Source organism: Haliotis asinina, chromosome 10 (assembly GCF_037392515.1).
Source record: "Haliotis asinina isolate JCU_RB_2024 chromosome 10, JCU_Hal_asi_v2, whole genome shotgun sequence".
Lineage (NCBI taxonomy): Eukaryota > Metazoa > Mollusca > Gastropoda > Lepetellida > Haliotidae > Haliotis > Haliotis asinina.
The window spans coordinates 32725583-32749285 of NC_090289.1; the positions used below are offsets into that span (position 1 = coordinate 32725583).

The 23703-nt window shown below is 39.0% G+C and overlaps 2 protein-coding genes across 2 annotated transcripts in view; one reads left to right on the forward strand and one right to left on the reverse strand.

Annotated features, from left to right (window-relative positions):
- Positions 1–23703, reverse strand: part of LOC137298866 (protein timeless homolog) — a 52585-nt gene that overhangs the window by 17159 nt on the left and 11723 nt on the right. The window contains exons 13-19 of the mRNA XM_067831206.1: positions 23329–23433; positions 21892–21995; positions 20109–20187; positions 18469–18602; positions 17368–17521; positions 15910–15990; positions 15111–15208 (exon numbers count right to left, since the gene is read on the reverse strand). Of these exons, the coding sequence (XP_067687307.1) occupies positions 15111–15208; positions 15910–15990; positions 17368–17521; positions 18469–18602; positions 20109–20187; positions 21892–21995; positions 23329–23433 (755 nt within the window). The remainder of the gene's footprint in view (positions 1–15110; positions 15209–15909; positions 15991–17367; positions 17522–18468; positions 18603–20108; positions 20188–21891; positions 21996–23328; positions 23434–23703) is intronic.
- LOC137298868 (leucine-rich repeat-containing protein 15-like) lies at positions 10614–15066 on the forward strand. Its single transcript, XM_067831209.1, has one exon. It carries the CDS (start codon positions 11026–11028, stop codon positions 13561–13563), a length of 2538 nt encoding a protein of 845 aa, XP_067687310.1. The 5' UTR covers positions 10614–11025; the 3' UTR covers positions 13564–15066.

The window sequence follows — 23703 nt, forward strand, 5'->3', positions numbered from 1 at the left end:
TGTGACAGGAAAGTCCAAACGATGCTGGTATTGTATGTAACAATATGTTCATCACCTTGACAAGACCATTAGTGGCACTGGTAAATCAGTGATCATAACCAGGGATTCAAACCCATTATCACGGGATCAATGCACACCCAAGGGACACAACTCTGTTGGAGAATTGTGGAACACTCATGGCCTGTTTGATCAACTTAACTGCTATGAAAGCAACATAAGAAGATTCAAAATAGCTATGTAGAAAACTATGACTTGAGAGCAGCTCCAAACCGAAAACAAAAGAAATGGTAAAAGATACAGAAATAACATGAAGACTTGGTGAAATGGAACTAAGGTTATACCACTAGAATGCAAACTTGAATACAGCATGTGTAAAACTAGTGGTTCTAAATCAATTTAGAGCACCCTTTATGAAGATGGCATTGTTCTTATCAAATTTTAAGATTCACCGAAGTGCAAAAGCAGTGTTTAAAATACCTGCATGCCCGACTACCTGTGACAGGTTATTTTCAACATAGACTGCCAGATTCTCAAATTGACCTGCCTGACAGTTGGGTAAAATTTACACATCTATACAAAGATATTGATCATATTTCAGGATAATAAATCATTAATATTCACTCACAAATCTATAACAAACAGTTAATCCTGCATTGCATTGGCATTAGTTATTTTTCAATATTTTACAAGTTAAAATTTATTTAAACTAAGTAAGCTAGTATTTTCTGGTCAGGGCTTGGCATATTTTACATCTAACTAGCCTGTGGTGTTGGTCAAGGTGGGCTGCAGAAAGTGGTCTGAGAAAGTCTTGTCGAAGGAAGGGACTGACAGTAGGCAGCTGATTTACTTGGTGTTCTTTTACATTATACAATATTCAAGTGCTATAATTGTAGGATAAGTGGCTAAACTGACCCAACTATCAGATGGTGTTTGTCTGTTGTTGGCAGCACACCAGACAGCAGCCTGTAAATATATCCAGTGATTGATATTATCACCACTGACTGGTCACGGTAGACTAACAAGCAACCTCTGCTAACAAGTCATTTCCCATGCACACAGATTTCCATGTTGGCTGAAGAGCGCGTTTTTGAGTCTGGGACGCACAAATAGGAGTTTGAACGCACCAACGTAACATGTGTTGGTCTTGTGGACGCATTGACTCGAGCAGTATTAATTTCCTATCACAAATTAAAAACGTACATCTATGCGTGCATGTCCTAGCGTATTGGGCTACTTCATGTCAAAGACGACTGTGAAATGATTCTAAATGTTTCTGATTCATAAACTCTTCCGTTTGTTAAACAAAACCAGTTTTATTTGTCTCGCACTTTTCATGACCAATACCCAAACCAGTTACTTGATTTACTTCTATTTTCGGTTTTGCATGAATTAATGTATGGTGTGGTCCATAGGTTTCTTCAGCCAATCAGACGATACCTTTTGAAGGGCTCGGCAACGTTCGTAATTTGGTCAGCTTGGGGACTGGTTGAAAACATCGTGACCTCGTGTCAATCCAAAAATAACCAGGCACACCAAGGGTGTTCGTCAGAACGGGGTAATGGCGCGAACAAATATAATGCAGAATAAATGCGAAAACTTGAATATGGGCGTTGTTTTTCTTTTATGGACTCAAAATATTTTGATATTCTACAACAGACTTGTCTTGTTTTTTTTCTTAGAATTCGTCAGAGCGAGTGAATATATAATCATTGTCCACGAAAGTTTGTTATTTACCTCGTTCCGTGAAATAAGGCACATCCTTATAAGGAAGTCGTTTACTACGTTTGCATAAATTTAACAGCTCCTGTGACAAGCCATCATATTCAGGCAAGTTCAGTCAGTTGGTTTGGCAATACTACTGCTCAAAAATCATTACCAGCTGAGAAAAATGGTGACAAAGATGACATAGAAAATGAACCTTTGCAAAAGAAACAAAAAGTTGAATAGCGATATCAAAGTGGCTGGCTTACAAAGTACAACTGGTTAAGATTTGAGAGATTACTTGGCATGACTTGCCATGTCTGTATTTCTGAAAGCAAGACCAATGCATTTACTGTTGGCTACCATAATTATAGGCATTCCACTCTGGTCAGGCACATGAAGGCTGATGACCACAATTCTGATATTCAAGCTACATCTCTGAGACAGAACATGTCTATAGTTGTCTCCAAAGTGCTGAATGACAATCTTTACAACCATTGTGTTCTGTTGTTAATGCTATATTACAAACCATAATTGTTTTTGGCCCCCTAAATTTCAAGTGAAGGGGTCCAATGGACCCCAAGAAAATTTAAGCTAGAGCAGACACTGAATAATGTTCTTTCTTATGACATTCAAAGGTTGTTAATAACTAGAGAATTGTGTACATTTCTGACTGCTGGTCTTGCCATACTCAAGAACATTGACCTGTGACCTGATTTCTTAAGCGTTTGGTCATTTCAGGTCAAAATCTCACGGTCAATAATTGGACATCCTGAAAAGCTCAGCCAGAGATGACAGATTTACATATACTGAAAATTGTCTCACTAAACAAAAGGAACATTACAAATTTTGCAGCATCTTGAGATTTGATAAGATTGAGCTTGATATAAGTGCCTGAGACTGAGTCACAAATACATATTAATATGTCAAGGTTTGTGAAACATTTTCCCCATGAAATGTAAGGCATTTGTGTTTCTTTCAGGAGTTGAAAACATGAACCCACTGTTAAGCACGTACTGCTGACAACAAAGCTCTCCAAACCAATAACATCTGCGGAAACCAGGACCCTCGTTGGTGCCAACTACACTCATAGATATTATGGGTGTCAAGTGGCTACTATCACAGGAACTGATTTCACTTCCAGCCAGCTTCTGTAATTTATTATCTTTGACTCATGTTCTGTAAGTTTCCACATAACAGTAAACGAGTCAGTTTAAGGGTGATATGAGTTTTACATTGTTTTCAACAGTATTTTAGTTATTTCACTGCATCAGTTCTTTTCCTCTATCCATAAAATCAGCAGAGACAACTGACCACTTCCCCGAACTGCTGACACTACATTTGTGTATGACCCGTGCAGATCTGGGTCTTCAGCAACCATGCTTGTCATAAGATGCGTCTAACGGATCGGGCAGTCAGGTTTGCTGACTTGGATGACGCATGCTATTATAAGGGTAACGCTATTTTTCAGGGCATTACCATTTGCAGAAGCCCGAGGTAATGAAAGACCTCCGGCTTCTGCAAATGATAATGCCCTGAAAAATAATATTACCGTTATTATAGCTAAAATGAATAGAATTTTTTTATAAGATAAGAATAAAAATAGCGGCATTGGTTTAGAAGCATTTACTGCCAACAAAACGACGGAGGTCACTGACACACATTTTACAAATATAGACACGTCATAGAACAATACAGATGACGTCACTATTGCGAGTGACGACATTCGACCTTGACCTTTGCTCATACTACTAGCCGCCATTGTTTTCAGTGATCAACAACGTTAGACTTCAAGTCGATATTTTCATTGCTGTATGTTGTCATTTATGGTACAATTGTTATGGCTGGCACAGGCAGGAAAGTGCATAATGACACAGGCACATGTGACGAATGTGAGCTAGATACATGGTCAATAATGAACCCAAGTTCAAACGAGCCGTAGGTGATTGAACTTCAACAGCTGGGCTACTTATGACGTCACGTAACGATGGGCTTGATAATGGCCCGTCGTCAAGCATTTTGCGGGCGTTATCAAGTTACAGTGGCCCGCATATTTCTGATAATGTACGGTCGTTTTAATGATAATTCTATCCATTTTAGCTATAATGTATCCCAATGACCCATGTGCAGATATCAATGCTCACTATGTTGATCACTAGATTGCTTCAGACTCAGTCACTTACAGACTGACACCATATAAATGTACCTTGATTATAGCTGACTGTGGTGTACTAATGTACTGACAAACATAGAAACATTGTATAAGCAAATCAGACTCGGGGTGGTGGGGTAGCCTAGTGGTTACAGCGTTTACTTGTCACACAGTAGACAAGGCTTCATTTCCCACACAGGTACAACGTGTGAAGTCCATTTGTTGTGTCCTCACCATGATATTGCTGGAATAATGATAAGTGCCGTAAAACCATACTCATTTACTCCGCAAGTGCTTTAATATGATAAATGTTCCCAACACCTAGTCAGTATGAAAATCCACTGCTGTGCCCTACGACATGCTGAAAATGTTCATGGCGGCTGGGTAGTCTAGTGGTTAAAGCATTCACTTGTCACATGGAAGACCAGGGTTTGATTCCCCACAATGCTGCCTCTGCATGAGCTATCCCCGGGCAAGCATCAAATCGTTTTACAGAATGAAAAAATGTTAGTAAGCAACTAATATATAATAAGCACTTTCAGGAAAGACAGTGACAGAGTTTGAAAAAAGCGGTATTTTCACTGCAGTTGCCACAACTACTTCCAGCTCAATAACATTTTCTCTCCAGTATTTTAAAGATACACTGAGGGAAAAAATAATACAAAGCTTGTGAATAATCCTTCTAAGTGATCCCATATTTTTTTCCCTGAATACTGAACTATGTCTTCTGTGTGCCTCAACAATCAAGTCTATAAATAAGATGATTTATCACGATTAGATTGTATCAAAATTGGAAGCATATAACAAACAGTGCATTTCATTCATCTGTAAAATGACAATTTGAAACAGCTGAAATTTTAACTCAACTGCATCTTTAAAATAAAAAACATAGACAACTTGAGCAATACATTCACAAAATGAAAACTGTCTTCCACTTTAAGTATATCATCAATTTCAGTACATTCTGGGAAATGTATTTTGTTAAATTTGAGTAAAAACTCTAAATTAAGTGAAAACTCAGACTTAATCGAATTTTGCGAATTTGGGGCAAAATGTTCGGAATAGCATTTGTTGTGAGGGGTAGTGTGGTAGCTTAGCGGTTAAAGCATTTGATCATCACAACAAAGGCTCAGGTTTGTTTCCCCACACAGGTACACTGTGTAAAGCCCATTCTTGGTGTTTCTGCCATGATATTGCTGAAATATTTCTAAAAGCAGCGTAAAACTAAACTCACTCTGATCTGATGTTCATCACTGCCAGGGAGTATGTTGGGTGGGGTGAAAAATGCCAAAAATGAAATGACACTTCTGAAAACAGGAAATTAACACCCTCCACCTTCATGGCGCTTAGTGTCGAACACTGCTAATCACTCTCATTCACACCAAAATACGATTCTGTTAAATGGAGACCTTTCCAAGCAGAGATGTTGGGAAAGTCAAAGAAATTTTTGACACTTCACATTTGGTGAGTGAGTGGATACTGCTTAACGTGCAATGCATGACAAGTTTAACTTTCCATGTCCATAACATGAAAACATCAGTTTTGAAATTCAGACAAAAATATTAACTCTAGTTGTACATTGAAGGACTTAATTTCCAGTTGTTAAATGCGTCTTAGACAATAGAGATTTTGTCCTCCATAAAAGTTTCCTGCCTGCTTAAAGCTGTACATTCAATGGATATCCACCATTAAATTTAGTGTCAATTTAAGGAACTGTAGCTTCCATGTATGTTTCAAATGAAGGTCAGAATAAATTGATTGTTAGCTTTCCATTTTAGTATGTCATGATTAATATCGTTTGCTAGATAAACTCAGACATGTACATTTCAAATGTTTGATCAAATGGAGATCAGAATTAATTCATCATCAGACTTCCATCTCACAATAGCATGAATAATATTGTTTGTTACATAAACACAGATAGACATGATAGACTTATTAAATTTCCATTCACACATTATTATTGTCTCAAAACACAGAATCTGTTTCAGATAACTGACTTTCATAACACTTTGAAACTGCTATTATCCTGATACACACCAAGACATGTCCTAAACTGACTTAATAACACAGTGAGCGCTAAGTCACATAGTGCATGATGACAAAATGTTTAAAACAATTGAACTTTTCACCTCCTACTCTATTTTTCTTTTAACTGCGAAGCAGGAGAGTACACTGAGGGCAAAAACTCTACGTTCACAAAGACGCATGTAACTTTCTCCTGAAGGTGAATGAAATTGACTTCGAGCTGCTGCTTCCTGTAAGGGGAGCAGTGGCCACATTTAGCCAAGTTAATTAGAGAACACTTAACACAACACACCTACCACTGATGTAATGGTTGATATGCTCAATCCCAGGACAACCCTCCTTGTCACGACATAAAATGTTCTGATGTACTGAGTTTAGAAGAAAGGATCTCACTTTGACACTGCAATATCATATACAGAATTAAAATAAACGAGTAAGTTTTGTATTATGCAACTTTTAGAAAGTGGCAGATCCTGATCATCAACTGACTTTCTTTAGATTGTTCCAGACAGGATAGATTCAATGAAAACGACATGAGGGATCAAAACTTCAATGTGGGGTAAAAATCTTAATTCCTTGAGTATTGAGACAAACTTATGCTTGGAAACATCGAGGCTGTAGGAGGTGATCTGTTAAAGTGAAATGGGGCCTAATGTTTCAGTCTTTTAATAATAATGTCTGGGCCCCGTTCCTCATGCCATCGTAGCATTAAGATGAGCGTAACGCCATTATTTGAACATAGAGTTACAACTGTCGTAGCCCTATCATCGCTTTTAGGACCAGGACCTAACAATGAACAATGAACACGATGAGCATTGATCTACGCAGCTGGGATACAATGACATGTTCAGCCAAGTCAGCGAACCTGACCACCCGACTCGTCAGCTGCATCTTACGACAAGCATGGGTTGCTAACAGCCAATTTTGAACCATTCACCATTGCACTTATCTGACAAGGTGGGAGGGTGGGTATCTAACAGTCCTTGTTTTATCCTCATATTGACCCACATTAGACAGGGTAACAAAAAGTATCATCTTTTATCTTTTGATGAATCAATATAAGTTGTGGCAATGTGATGAGGGTTATACAGGGTTATATGTATCCCGTGTTAGGCTTGAGCCACTTTGCCTCTAGCTTTGTGGATAAAACTTAGTGGGACTTATTAAACCCTGAATACCCCAAATCAAAATACAACAACAAATTTATCCTCCCAAATGTTACACAAAATCAAAGCAAACTGAAATTTAGTAATATATTTTAATAACATGGTACTGACAATATCTGAAAAGCTGATTCATAGTTCAATGACTGATAAGGATGCTTGCTTTTCCATTGGGTGGGGTATAAATGATATGTGATATTCTCTAAGATTGAAACTGTTATCTAATACAATGAGCCTCTTGATACATTGTTGTACTGAAAAACTTGACTGTTTTCTGACACATTGTTGTACCGAGTAACTAGACTGTTAGTTGACACAATGTTGTACAGAGTATCTGAACAGTGTTTTCTGACACTCTGTACTGAGAAACTAGATTGGCATCGGATACACTGTTGTACTAAATAACTTAAATTTTAACTAGCACCTTGTATGAAGTAACTGTACTGATATCTGACACAATGTTGTACCACTTAATTGGACAGTAATTTGACATAGTGAACAGAGGAACTGGACACTTATCTGTCACATTACTAAGTAGCGTGACATCTTAAACACTATACTAAGTAAGGGGACAGGGGTGGGGGGTGGTTGTCATGTCCATGCGTTCAATTGTTATAAACCACGGTCAAAATATTTCAAAAATGAAACAATACTTAACTTTATCCATGTAGAACATGGATATATGAGAAAGTGGTCTACGATTTCTGCTTAATTTTATCCCAAGAACGGTATATAAATCTAAACACTGAATCAGTAGCAGGAGAGTGACAGGTCACTTTAACCGTCCAGGTATTTGTCACCCATTGCGGTTATTCACTATTATTCTACTACATGTAGTAGAACCGCAGACATCATAAGCCAAAGACAGCTGACCTTGTTTCTCATGTATCTTAAATGAAACCATTTGTATTTTGTTTCCCATATCAGATATGTCTTGCATTGAATTTCCAAGGAGTCCTTGACAATGATACCCCACAAAATACTTGAAACAATAACTCACCATCTTGATCAATATAACCAAGGACACTCTTCTGTATTTTATAAAGCAGTAGTATTTTTTCTTAAAAAATGATGAGTGTCTAGATTTATCTATGATTCCAAATTAAGTACATTTAACAAGAAAATCAGATATATGTTGTTTAGGCAAGTCAAATTTTATTTCTTCTTATACCAATCTAGTGATATGTTTTTCAAGAATAAGAATTTAACTAAAAAATATGTAAACTAGCTCAACTTACTTTTAAATGATACAGACAACCTAAAAATCTGAACATGGAAATTTATGTGGGTATTTGCCTTGACAAGTGATTTCTGAAAAAACAAATTCCCTCCTGCCTTTAGGTTTACTGCGGACAAATATCCATAAAACAAAAAAACAAGATTGGTTTGGCCTTAGGTGTTTTTCTAAAAGTTATCAGTTTCCTAATTTCATGCCTACATTAACGTTATTTCTCACAACATCAATGCAATATTGAACCATCTGTCTGGTTCTTCTGTCATAGTTGCAGGTCAAATGTGCCTGTGTTCCTTTGTTCAAAACAACCTAGCTAAGATCAACCTTAGACACAAAGGTTAGAGTTATGATTGCCTCAAGAAAAAGATACACCTGTTGCACAAAACAACCTTAGCTAAGATCAACCTTAGACACTAAGGTTAGAGTTACGATTGCCTCAAGAAAAAGATACGCCTGTTGCACAAAACAACCTTAGGGCAACCTTAACTCAGACTCCAACCTTAGCCGTAACCTTAACTCAGTCTTAACTCTTCAGCGCAGGAGTACTGACAGCGCCACTAGCTACCACGTGAAGTCAGCGTGTCCAGTTGACTCGTTCTGTCACTGTACACTCTGTTTCCTCAAGCTTCTGTCAATCTGATATAAAATAAAAGCAACCGCCCTATTCCCTTCCCAACCTTAGAGACATTCAGGCTGGGTCGGACCAACCTTAGTTATCAACCTTAACTTAAGGTTGTTTCGTGCAACAGGAGGCTAACCTTAGTAAAGGTCTAAGATTGACTTTAAAAGATAAGGTTGTTTTGAACAATGGAGCACTGGTCATCACAATTCTGATCCCAACTACATCAAAATACATAGGAAATTGACCATTGCAATTTTCTAAAACAAATGGGTCAACTATCAGCCTCTTGGATAAATCACAAGCAAGTCAGAGCCCCAGAAAAATTATTCATAAGGATCACACTGAAGAAAATTTTACGCTTTGTCCTCCATGATCACAAGTATTTTTTTTTTCTAACTGTGAACTTTGATATAGTGCTACTGACATGTGACAGATAAACAATGACCATTAACATGGAAATGAGAGTCAAATACAGGAAGGAAGAACACAGCTGTGTGATGAATATCACAAGATGTCCCTGTGGTAATTGTGTAATTGTTCCTGATCTATGACGGATGTGTTGCCCCTATCGCCACCTCCCACAACTCTTGACATGACAATTTTGGTAATTGCACAGAATCTGAGGGACTAAGTTAAGATTTCAAAATGACTGTCCATGGTAGACAAATTAAAAAATTACCTCTATTTTGTCAGACATGTAGATTCGCTTGCAAAGTTTAATTTGTATATTTTTCATATTTTATCAACAATTTTTTTTTAAAAAGTCTTACCGCCCTCGCTGCTTTTGAAAAAAATGTGTCCGAGAAACATTGACTTTTTTTCATGCAGCCTAATACAGTAAGATTGAAGTGAATGAGTTTACATTTTCACGACCAAAGAATGCAGTGAGAATACATTGAGAATACAGTCAGTATACTGTGACAATACAGTGAACCAGTCATGTCTCAGGCAGCTTTACACAGAATAGCTATTAGACACTGGTGTCATCTTAAATAGAAATAAAATCCCTAACTTGGTTAATTCACGCCTTGAAGACATAACACCCAAACTGTGATGTATTGGTATAAATAAGGCCACAGTTTACATCTTAAAGTCAAACATGTGACCAGTGTTTTTACCATGGCACTCATCAGCACCTATGGAATCATCATGGCACCGATCAATGCTCGTGATGTCAGTCACTGGATTGTTTGATCCAGACTCTATTGTTTACAGCCATCATATAGCTGGAAAATTGCGACAAACAACAAACAAAATCATGTTCACTTGTACAGGTTTTTCAACAGCAATTGTCCACTTAAGGATCGTTTGTCATATCTCTGACTGTATACTTATTTTTACTGAAGAAAATCCTGCATCCCAATCATGCCATTGAGTTACTACACTTCATAAACCATATTAAAATTACACATCTTAAAATGTGACCCTTCAATATTGATGCAATGTGAGATTTAGTCATCAAAACATTTTTTGAAACAGGAAATAATTTTTTAGTTTAGGAAAAAAAAATAGCATCACATATATAAGGCATGCTGTGGTTCTGTCAATTAAATGGAAGTAGCCGAGTGTTAGGAGCGGTGTTCCACTTGGGATTCAAAGTGGCTACTTTCCCTTCCTTGTACAACTAGCAGCTGATCTCTATCAAACTCAGGATACATTCGAATTAGATTTCGCATTTGAAAATAACGACATGCATCCTCTCTTGGGACTGAGCTTCAGAAAGAGCCTGAGACACATGACACAGGTCTTGTGCCAGTGGTAGTCACATGGTTCTCCACTCCTCGAAGGACACTAACAGTTACGTCCCAATGCAGAGAATGTTGTGATCAGAGAGGACTGATGTTTCACAGATGTATCTCTATGTGTTGTTCTGGTGATTCAGCGACAAAACTTCAACAAAGGATTTTCAAATTCACACAAAGGATTGACGAAACAGGACATTGTTTTCATGATACATTCTGAAAACGAGCATTTTGCAGACAAGATGTGAATTATTCCATGTCTAAGAAAACTGTGTGTAAGTCATCAGGAAGACAGCCCACAGTCAGTGACCGCTAAACAATCCTTGTATATGGTAGACATTTTGTTTTATGTCAAACATTCTGGTATTGAATAACTGCCCATTATGGCTGGCCTGCTGTCTGTGTTACTATGTGTTGTGTTTTTGGCGGCATCTGCCTGCGTGTCAGCTTGTCCAACTAGCTGTACTTGCCATGAGTCAAGGGTACACTGCTACGGAAAGCAGTTACGTAACATTCCTGAAAACATTCCTGCCAACACTACATACCTGAATCTAGCGAGAAATGACATTGAAACCATCAACAGGGACCGTCTCAGTCATCTCACAGCACTTACTGAGCTGTTGCTAGGCAACAACAACATCCAAACCATCCATCCTGAAACTTTTGCTGGTCTCTCAAGTCTCGAAACCCTGAACCTCAACTCCAACAAACTGAGAGCTCTCCCTCCGGGTTTGTTTGATGGTTTGGGGAACCTCAGTTCCATCCTCATAACAAACAACAAGATTGTGAGCATCGAAGGTGCATTTCAGAACCTTTCCAATGTGAAACGAATGGACCTTGGGAGCAATGAGATAGATGAACTGACAGACAACACATTCCAGGGCATGAAGAACCTTGTGTATCTCATGATGGCCAATAACAAAATCAAGAAAATCTCCTCAAACTGTTTTGCGCCCCTTCAAAGTCTGACATACATCGTGTTGAAGAAAAACCCTATCAAAGATGGCAATCGCTTATTCATGCGGAATCATCGTCTGTCATACATTGATCTTGGTGGATGCAGTTTGAAAGAAGTACCCTCAGGGTTGCCATGGGCGACACGGTACCTTCAACTGAGCAATAATAACATCACTAGGATCAGCAAGAGCACCTTCTCAGGAACACGTCACTTGAGCATTATAGCACTGGATGAAAACCAAATAACCCGCATTGAAAAGGGAGCATTTGCAGGAATCAGAGAACTACAAGAACTGTGGCTCAATGCAAACAAGCTGAAGAAGATACCATCACCATTTTCCCCCAAGGTAACAAAACTGCAGATAAGTAAAAACCGAATATCTAAGATATCCAAAAAGGATTTCCCAAAAAATTCTGCACTTTCTATCCTAACACTCAGCAGTAATATGATTAAAACAATTGAGCCTGGAACATTCAGCCAATCTAAGTTCCTAACAGAACTTTACCTCAGTGGAAATAAGATAACAACATTGCAGACAGGTGCTTTTGCCGAGCTTGGGGAACTCCAAACATTGTCTCTTAACAATAACAAGATTACAAGTATCCAGAAGGGATCGCTGGCAGGATTGACTGCTTTGAGTACACTAGAAATGGCTTTCATTGTGGACATTGAGACAAATGTTGTAGGAAACATATTTGCTGATATATCAAACCTGCAGACCCTTGATCTTCAGCTCAGTCCTGCCATATCTCGGCAAGTTCTGAACTCTGATGACATGATTTCATCTCTTCCCAACGCAACTCACATAAACCTGATGGACAATGAGCTGAAAACCCTGAACCCCAACCTGCGGACGTACCTTCGTAGTGTTCAGGTGCTCAAGCTTGCTGGGAACAAGTGGCATTGTGACAAACGGCTGCAATGGCTCAGTGCATGGATGAAGTCGCACAAGAAACTCTTCTTCATGGACAGGAATGTTCAATGTCACACTCCATCATCACTCAAAGGTTTACCCCTGTCTATTTTAAAACCGTTCCAATTTGCTGCTGTCACAACAACCGTGCAGCCATCAACAACAACTGTATTAACACCAGCACTGCAGCCATCTACAAAATCTGGAGCAACTAAAAAGACAGGGCAGGGCAGACGGATCTCAACCATACCTCCCACCAAGATTGTGCTCACAAAGATGGTGACAAAGGTAGTGACACAGAGATTCTTTGTGTATCCTAGTTCAACTCCTAAACCAAAGGTAAAGAAGCCTTCAAGGAAAACAAGAAAACAGCGGAGAAGGAAAACCACACCTCAGACTCACCCACGCCCAACCTTAACCACCAGCACAATGTCAAGGACACACAAAACCCCAAATATGGTCATTACTACAAAATCTCCTTACACACAACAAATAACATCGGGAATGCTAACAGGGACATCAGTGACTCAAACCCCGAATGACAGAAATCACAGTGACAAAGATCCCCTGAGGACGTCCAGCGATGACAAATCATTCAGTACTACCAATACTGGGACACTGATGAATTCTCCAGATGACCTTGGAAGAGGAGATACTTCTAACCAAACATCTCAGCCGACCAATTCCTCGGAATCCGATCAATCTCAGCAAGCAGCAATAACTACTACAGGTGGGGCTGACACGAAGACCATCATCATCGCGACCTGTATCACCTGTGCTGTGATCCTCATCATCCTGGGCGTCGTCATATTCTTTGTGATTCGATATCGCCAGAACAAGCTTGTGTATCACCGTGCGCTGCAGTATCGACAGGACTACAATGATGTCGTGTTTTTCGTAGGCGAGCCTATGCCTGAACTAATGATCGACACTAAACAGAGAGCTGTAAGGTCAAGGTCAGACCGAGGATCAACATCATCCCGGCCCAGTGAGGACATTACCAATGACCTTGATGCGAGTATGAAAGTTTACACTTGGGGTGATGAGTAAACTGTGTACATGTGACTGTAGATAAAGTGTAAGTCAACTAAATAATAATAATGATAATTATAATGTGCTTCGGTCTATACAGTGTGTCTGAACTGCACACTGCTCCACAAACACTTTCTTTCAGTCTGTTAAAGGAACAGCCTGCACTTGATTTCATTCTCACCTATTGGGAAGTATACATCCTCAGTGTAGAGGGTTACCATTCATGTGGTCATTGATAAAGTACAGGTAACTGGAAACAGTTTCATTATTGTACACAATTCATTGACGTCTACGTATAACAATCTTTCATTAACTGCAAAAACATGGAAGTAGTGTTTTTATCCCATAGTCATACTAACAATAATTAATGTTGACGACACAATTTTACTCAGTGAAGCTGCTTGTGAAATTAACTGTTGGAGCTATCTAATTTATTATATATGTTTAATGATAAATGACATGCAGTCATATCTATCGATAGGATACTGGAATGGTTAATAATACATGAGAAAGAAGGCATTTATATATGGAGTTGTTCCTGCCATGCAATCTCATTTGCATATTTATCATATTATGGTAACATGCTCCTCACATCCATAATACTAGTAATTGTCCTAAGACATATTGTATGAGTTAACTGTTTTATAAATAACTCAAATTTGCAATGCAATGAATTGTACAAGTAAATTGTTTGTAAATACTTGTAAATAACTAAATGATTTGTATAAATATTTCATTGTAGGATATAGTATTAAAATTGTTTCAACACATATAAGATTATCTTTATTTTATTATGAATTCATAACATATATGAATACTTAACATTTATTTTATACCAAATTCATATATATATGTATACATATTTCTATGATCTTAATAGGAAATTACACAACAGCCATGAAATCATTCCAGCTGTCTATATTAATGTTTTCGTCTTAAACAAAAAACTTAGTAATGAAAAAATGATATATAAAAATGAAATATTTCCTGTCCCTATCAACAATGCAATTTCTTGTTTATGGTTTTGTCAGATTTCTTTGTTTGCTCCTCAACATGGAGTGGAGTACTTGGTAAAATCCAAACTTCCACTTGCTCATTTCAAACTAGTGGTTTAGGCAAAATGGCCAGATTTTGGAAGAAAAGAACAGTTAGTCCCTCTAAATTTTATGAATAATACAATCGGTGTATAAGTAATCTATCCTCAAATGACTGAAGAGTTGGGCTGATTGTAAACATTTTCAACATTAAATGCAATATCTGTTTAAATATAGCAAAAGTCAATGACACAGTCTGGATTAATATCCAAAAGATCCTAACGGGAGAGAAAAGGTCATAACAGAAGCTACACATGTAGAGATTCAAACACTTAATCTGTTATCCATGGGAGACAACTCTAGCACAAATCTGCTTCAAAACGACACAGCTTCACAGTATAAGGTCATTGAATGTGTTCCACATTACTTTGAAGAGGAAGTAACTGTAAAAAAAATACCTTTGATAAATAAACACAATTAAATTCAACTGATCTTACCACTGTTTGTATGTGCTTCACTAGTTTTACTCACTTGGCAATGGAGCCATGAAAATTTCCCGCAATGCCATGAACTCGTCTTCCGGGGACATGTTCTGTGTCCCGAACTCATCACGCTCTGGCCACACCTCCCTGTAACCACAGCAGCACATCCACAACATACGGGAATACTTAGCAAATGTGTAGTTCACCAACATGTGGCAGCTGATGGCAAGGTGATCAACCTTCTGCCAAATGTTTACGAAAGCTTTTGGTTGGTTCGTGTCTGGACAAGACAATCCAGTGATCAAGAGCAATTGATAAACATTAGTTGCCTCTTATGATGTCATAAAAATGGGTTGCCAAAGACCAATTCTACCCCGAACGTTCGTGGATTGAGGAAGCATGCATGTTACGAGAGTGTAACTTGTGTCTGATGACACACAATCAATGGTTTACAGTTCAGACTGGTACCATTAGAGCTTATCACCATCGTGCAATATGATACATGTACAATACATATTGAAAATACCACTAGTATCACATGATACACAAGAAATAGTAGCTCCAGCTTCATCTTCAGTCATGTACTTAATAAATTGTTACATCAAAAGCAAAACTTTTTATCAACAAAGAAAAAAATGATCAGAAGATTTAATGAAGGGACTGTCATTAATGTTACTACTACTAAGGCTGCCTTAGTATTGCAATCCAGTGATTGATACTATGAGCAACAACCTAAACTCTTGGGTTACACTGTCAATGAGTCAATCTTTTGAGTTTTACAACAAGCGTCGGTTCTTAGTCACTCCATGACAACTAGTGTGACTCTGTAACAGTGACAATGAACTTACCGAGCAGCTCTGAAAATGGCAACAGCTTCACCTGGCAATCGATTCCTCATGCTGTCCTGAATACGACACATGGCATCCACCCTGTACAATAAACAAGGACATGAGCTAGTAATGGCTTAAGTAAGGCAAGGTGAAATGGGGTTTAATGTCACACTTAAGCACCTTTCGCTCATATGATGATGTGCAACTGTTATATGTGCAGCTCCTGGTACTAGCCCAGATGTAAGTTAAGCTGCAGTTAAGCATGTATACCCTACTCAGACACATTATACTGACTTTGAGCCAACCAAGCAGGGACCAACAAGTCTCTTATGTCTTTTGGTATGACAAGGCCAGGGATCAAACCTGCGACGGATGGTCAAACCACCACACTGTGAAGGCGGTCTGGTTCCAGTGAATGGGTGTGAGTGAGCAAGCAAGAGCAAGTCATGGCTTCAGTGAGTGAGTGGGGGAGTGAGTGAGTGAGTGCTATGCTGCTGACAGAAGTATCTGAGTCATACCAGGGCTGGAATACTGAACAATAGGAGGCAAACAAGGCTGGACTGATGAGTGTCGGTCTACATGTTAATTTCTCAGTAAGACATTACTGGCAATGAGTCAGAAGACATGGGGGTTAAGAAACAGGGATTCAAATTGGTAAAAATGAGTCCGTGAGTTTTGTTTTACGCAGCACTCAGCAATATTCCAGCTATATGGCAGTCAAATTGATAAGAGTGATCATGCATGGTTTAGCTTTCAGCAATATTCCAGCAATTTAACTGTATGAACACCAGAAACAGGCTTTTCAGAACAGGGGAATCGAACCCTGGTCTTCAAGTGGCCACTTCAACTAAACTGGACAGCAAAAGAAATCCAACTATGTATTTTTTGGGTCAAGTGTGTATTTGTCATGTATTAAATAGATGACATAAACACGAATGCTCACTTTTATGACATTTCGTTTTTTGGAATAGTTTCTTTTGCTGTTCAGTATATTATGCTATCCCACTGCAACTCTAAGGGACATAGCTCTGCACAGTTGATAAACAATCTTTGGATGACCGTCACATGTCCAATACCATGATTCTCTTTGGGTCATAGGTAAGGCGAAAGGGATATTTCAGCCTACAATCCTGTCATTGAGCCATTGCGGTTGGAACGTGTGGAGCTCAAATATCCACTTTAATTTAAGAGATCTTCTTGTTTTCATGGTTGTCTCAGAGTCTGGATTGTCTTTGAGTTGGGTGATGATTTGAAATTTTAAATCACTATTGCCATGATGTTCCAAGTTGAAATGAAGTGCGATGGGTTTGTCGCGCTTGTGGGTGATATCAGCGTAGTGTTTGGCTACTCGGATTCTGAAACATCTTTTGGTGTTTGGGTCATAGCAGATTGGATACAGATGTTTAACAGATCAACACAAAAGACTGAAGGCATAAAGTCCAGGACAGAAGCGAATTCTTCCCTATGAAGTTTTACCTCTGCTGATCAACCTCCACTTCAGATGCAGCATCGAACGGAGACACATCAGGTACCTCATCACGACCTTGGAATACGGAGGACAGTTGGCTGGAGATCTCGTCCCAGAGGTCCTCAAGCTCCTGGGGTGTCGGCTCTGAAGGTTCAGGGGCACCTGGAAATAGCAATGTACATTAGAGTATGTAAAAGTGAGTGAGTGAGTGAGTGAGTGAGTGAGTGAGTGAGTGAGTGAGTGAGTGAGTGAGTGAGTGAGTGAGTGAGTGAGTGAGTGAGTGAGTGAGTGAGGCTTTACGGTGCTTTTAGCAACATTCCAGCAATATCATGGTGCGGACACCAGAAACAGGCTTCACATACTGTGCCCATGTGGGGAATCAAACCCGTGTCGTCATGATGAGCAAATACCTTGACCAGTAGGTTACCCCACCACCCCAACAGTGAAAGAAATACAAGACAAGTGTAAATATCTTACACAATAGGATCTTCAGACAAGAGTCAGGAAGGATGAAAACATTCTCATAGGCAGAAACTGGATAATGCTCTTAGAAGAGATGCTACATTTTATTTGACTGTCTGATAAAGGAAAGCACTTGAACATTACAAATTTAATAGCTAAATGGACAGATCTTGTAGCAAATCTCAAAAAAAAGCAACTTAACAGCAGCACAAGTTTACAGTTCATTATGGTATACATGTGTCCCAAATTTGAATTTATGAGATAGCGACACATTGGGGTTCCTCCATGTTTGGAAATCATACCACAGCGAATCATCTCGGCTAAATTTGATAGGTCAAAATTGTGCAATTGTATGTAAACATGGCGGCTCAGAAACAAGACTGACTCAACAACTTGTAAACTGTCAAGTATTCAAATTGCTGTACAAATAAATAACGAACCTTTTACCAGTATCATTCGTTCATCATGTTGCAGTCACTCTCCATCAAATCTCATTCAGTACTCTAAATATACTCGAAAGGTAAGTTTTCTTAGTACTCCCATATTCAAAACAAACTAAGGAGTATGTACTTGTGAAGTTGAAAATTACCTTGAGCCCTGAGGCATCTGTTTTTCAGTGATGGCCAGGTGTACTGAATAGAACATACCTTTGGCCTTGACCTTGGGCTTCTTCTTCTTGGTTACCTTCTTCTGGACCACAATGTGGGCATTCTTCTTGCAGTGGTGCTCCAACATCTTCACAAACAGGTGACTTGTCTCCACCAGGTCACGCAGGTAAGTCCTGGAGAGAATCAAACATGCAACATAAGCAGCGTTCGAAACAGTTGCTGACCCAAGGCCCAGCACCTGTTGTTATTGTACTGGGCTAGCAGTTTCAAATACTTGCAGGCCCTTGCCTTCAGTAGATTAACTATTTTTTTTTACAACTGAAATTTTCCATATGATCGATTGTTTGCTGTATAAAGGGTTGGGAATCACTCATGATCCTTCATGCTATGAAACTTAGTTTTACTTTCTGGTATTACTATGCTTTGGGTATGTAATGTCAACACCTGTCTTTCACAAATTAAAACATCTATATGCCCCATAGGCTTCGATGATTCATTTGTACAAACAGTCTGAAACTGTGCATAAAGTGTAGTCTACTTTTGTTTCTACTGGCTTGACAAAATGAGCCTGCAGATTCTATTCAGGGCCTGTAGATTCTATTGAGGGCCTGCAGATTCTATTCAGGGTCTGCAGATTTTAAAGCCTGAAGGCCCTGATGCCTAAAAAGCAAATCAAAGTATTGCAAAAACTGGTTAGGGGTTGTGGGGTAGCTTTATAGGGTACACTCATCGTGCTGATGTACTAGGTTCAACTCTAAATATGGGTACAATGTGTGAAACCCATTTCTGGTGTCCCCCACTGTGATATTGTTGGAATATTGCTAAAAGCGGCATACTCACAAACTTACTCACTAGGTTCGATTCCAAACATGGGTACGAATGTGTGAAGCTCATTTATGGTGTCTGTCATGAGATTGCTGGGACATTGCTAAAAGCGATGCAAAACCAAACTCACTCACAAAATCCTTAATCATTTAGATAGTTGTGAGGTAAACACCTTCAGGAAACACACCAGGAAAGTAACAGTATGACATCGATACTAATGCACCAAACACTTGCACAAAGATACACCTGGGAGGCAGGGAGTGGGAAAAATAATCAAGTAACTGTTTCATTCAGGAACCTCCAACCAAGTTCCCAAACCCATAAGTTATCTTCATAAGCAGCTATACAAAATGTCGATTAAAATAATTTCCTTCACATACAACAGAGTAGGGGGGGTATACATGCTGCTAGATTATACAAAATATTCAGCTTGAATTAAGTTTCATTTGACCAGTACTTACATAGAAGCCATAAACATGAATGCTTATTTTAGTGAGATTTCATTTTTTCGAAACTTTTACTGCTCGGTACATATATAGAGCTCAGTAATTTTCTAACATGCATATATGGAAATTTCTGTGTAACTCAGATCACTGTCTAATTCACTTTTTAGTCAGTCCCAAGCCAGTCAGAATTATACAGAGTGCACTGTACAGTACAGTACAGTACAGTACACAACACTACTCAAGTAATTTAAGGGCCCTCAAGGACCTGTAATGTCCACTGAAATTAGTGATAAGGGGTGCACTGGAAGTCAAGGTAGGGTAAAATCCTCTAGTCTCAGGTTTGAGTCTCACAGTTCCCTTTTTTGTAGTTGTACAAAAAAACACTGCACAAAAAAAATAGTTCTGTACCTGGACTGTTTAGACTGGTCAAACTTCTTCAGGAGAGTTGTGAATATATCCCGAAACTCCATCATGTAGAAGACATTGGCTGTAAGGAGACAACAGAATAACGAGTAATGGCATAAGTGTTGTGCTTGTATCGAGGCAGTGTGTTGTAAAGTTACCACTGTTGAAAGTATATGCCAATTTATGGGAGTTTTGACTGTCTTTGCGCTAAGATTACTCTTGTAATAGGGGCTGTCACATACCATATCCTGATGACCGGCAAACATCACAAGAATACAAAGTAATCAATATTCCCCACTCTTCATGAATATGTCTACTACAGCTTGTTCAGCTTGACCTGAGCTACTATACATATGCATGACCTGGGAGGTCAAATGGCACAAACAGCTGATCGAGTTAACTTCACTAAATAGGAGAGCAGAAAATGTTATCGTTGTATTTGTGTGAAAAAATGTATACATGGTTTTGTTAAAGAACTTGTCCTGGGAAACAAATCTTCTGGAAAAAAGCAAAATGCAAAAAAACAAAAACAAAAACTGAATTGTTTTTACAGTCATAAGCAATGTAGTTTGGTTTACTAACTTTTCAATGAAAGGTCGGTTACTTTCTGAATCCAATCTACGGCCTCAGAGCCCAAATAGGAAACATTAAACCATATGTAGCTAATTGTTTAAAGAAAGTTAGGACATTGCTGATTATTTTTTGACAATGAGATGTCAAACAGCGACTTTCCCTCGGCTGTTTGGACATGCTGACAATGAGCTTGACAAAGGCGCACGCCTTCACAGTAACAGACTCAACCAGTTGTAACATAGTCAAGCTGAACAACCTGTAGTTATTATTATGTCACACGTTTGGCAAAGTGGATGGAGAGTATGGAGAGGTAATTCAGTTCTGTTCTTGAAAAGAACATTACCACCAATATTTGTTGAAGTCAAAATTGATGCCACTGAAACGCAAACAAATTTTTTATTCAGAAATCAAAAACTACAAAAAGGCACCAGTACTACAGCAGATCTATCTGCGTGCCAAGTTTGGTGAAGAAATACTGAACAGTTTTAAATTTCCCATCCAGAAATGATGTGGAGTTGATGTACACTGATGGACCATTTTGATAACACACCCCCATGCATAACACACATACGTCATTGCAACAGAACAGCAAATGATATCTTACATCACTGAGAAATTACAGGCAGCATATTCACATTTGATGAACATTTGCCAACAAAGCAAGTTTAAAGGCTTAAGTTAGCAGCTAGAAAGCAGCAATATTATATGCGATATGATAACATTAACAGTGCATCAACAAATGCTATCCACCCAATCCTATTAGTCACCTCTGGGATGGAATGCAGGCGACCAAACCAAGATTTTAACATTCTATAAATAATGTCAGTTCCCTTTCAGCTATTTACTCCAGCCTTCATTGTCATTGGGTGTAATTTCTGCACTTTCAAAAATTTCATGTTAAAAAATCTGTCCAATGTACCACATATTTCACCAGAATTTTGGAGAGAAAAAAGTCCAGTGCACTTGCACTACCATTTTCCACAACCAACTAAAAAAGCTGCCTACACATAACAAAGCTAAGTGCAGTATCGTAATTACTACAGAAGTCTATCGCAATCTGCAAGCAGTACCATGAAAGGTAACATCAAACATATTCAAAAAGCATCTGTGAAGACGTCAAGGGCTTGATTTAGGAGCTGAATGCATATATTTCATGAGGAACACAGTACTGTTGAGGTGCCACCATGGCTGAACCAACAAGGGCATGACTTACATCTAATGACTTTAGCAGACTCTATGAACTGTGGGTTCTTGGATCGATCCATCATGTCCACTGTCAGCAGCAACTCTTGGTAAGCTTTAAGAGCCAGGTGCACTCTGAATAACAAATACATTATTACCTGGGAAACAGACTAACTGGAAGATTGGGTTGAAAAACAATTAACTGTTTCAGTGAAAACATCCATAACATGATCATGCGAACAGCACGATCACCACGCAAGTAAAGTGTCTGGGCATTAACTTCATTAAACTGTCTCAGCAAAAACTTCTGTGGAGTGTCTAGTCAATAACCTCCGTGAAGTGTCTAGTCAATAACCTCCGTGAAGTGTCTGGGCAATAACCTCAGTGAAGTGTCTGGGCAATAGCCTCAGTGGAGTGTCTAGTCAATAACCTCCGTGAAGTGTCTAGTCAATAACCTCCGTGAAGTGTCTGGGCAATAGCCTCAGTGAAGTGTCTGGGCAATAGCCTCAGTGAAGTGTCTGGGCAATAGCCTCAGTGAAGTGTCTGGGCAATAGCCTCAGTGAAGTGTCTGGGCAATAACCTCAGTGAAGTGTCTGGGCAAAAACCTCTGTGAAGTGTCTGGGCATTAACTCCAGTGAATTATCTAAGTAATAACGTCAGTGAAGTGTCCGGGCAATAACCTCAGTGAGGTGTCTGGGCAATAACCTCAGTGAAGTGACTGGGCAATAACCTCAGTAAAGTGACTGGGCAATAACCTCAGTGAAGTGTCTGGGCAATAACCTCAGTGAAGCGAGAGATTGATTGAGCTTTACGCCGCACTCAGCAATATTTCAGCTATATGGCGCCGGTCTGTGAATAATCGAGTCTGGACCAGACAATTCAGTGATCTGATTAACAACACAAGCATCAATCTGCACAACTGGGAACCAATGACATATGTCAACCAAGTCAGCGAGTCTGATCACCCGATCCCATTAGTTGCCTTTTACGACAACCTCAGTGAAGTGTCGAGGCAATGATCTCAGTGAAGTGTCTAGGCAATAACCTCTGTGAAGTGTCTAAGCAGTATCCTCAGTAAAGTGTCTAAGCAGTATCCTCAGTGAAGTGACTGGGAAATAACCTCAGTGAAGTGTCTGGGCAATAACCTCAGTGAAGTGTCTGGGCAATAATCTCAGTCAAGTGTCTTGCAGGTTATCTCAGTTATCATGATAAAGTGCCCAATGGCAAACTCTAATTAAATGTACAGGCGATAATGACAAATGACTTGGATATTACCTAAGAAGAAACCTCAGTGAAGTAACTGTGAGATAATGTTAGTAAGGGGTCATGTGACCACAATATAGGAATAGACAACACAATACCAATAATAATATAATTAAAAAAGAAGCACTCAAATATAGAGATACACATGCAGTCAGGACATTCTGATTTTTCATATTTTCAGACGATGACTCTAGACCCTACACACCTCTTGCTCCATGTGACAGCCTCCGTCTTCTCAGTCATTATCATCTCATAATAGGTGATCAGGTTTGTGTAGATGTAGTGGAATGTCGGCACTGACAGTGTCTCACTGGAACAGGACCACATTAGAAGGATTCAAAGAATGTGTCTCTTTACAGACAATGTCAAAGCCATTGTAAAGTTTGCTGCATCAGATTTGGGTTTGTTTAACTTCCCTTCCAATTATATCTCTGCAACCTATAATTGATATTCAACCAGACAATCCATTGACCAGGGTACAATCACACATTATCAATTTGGACACATAGCTTGTCCATTTGATTCAGTACACTGCCTCTTACGACCAAGAGGTGTAGTAAAAACCTATTCTGTTCCAGAC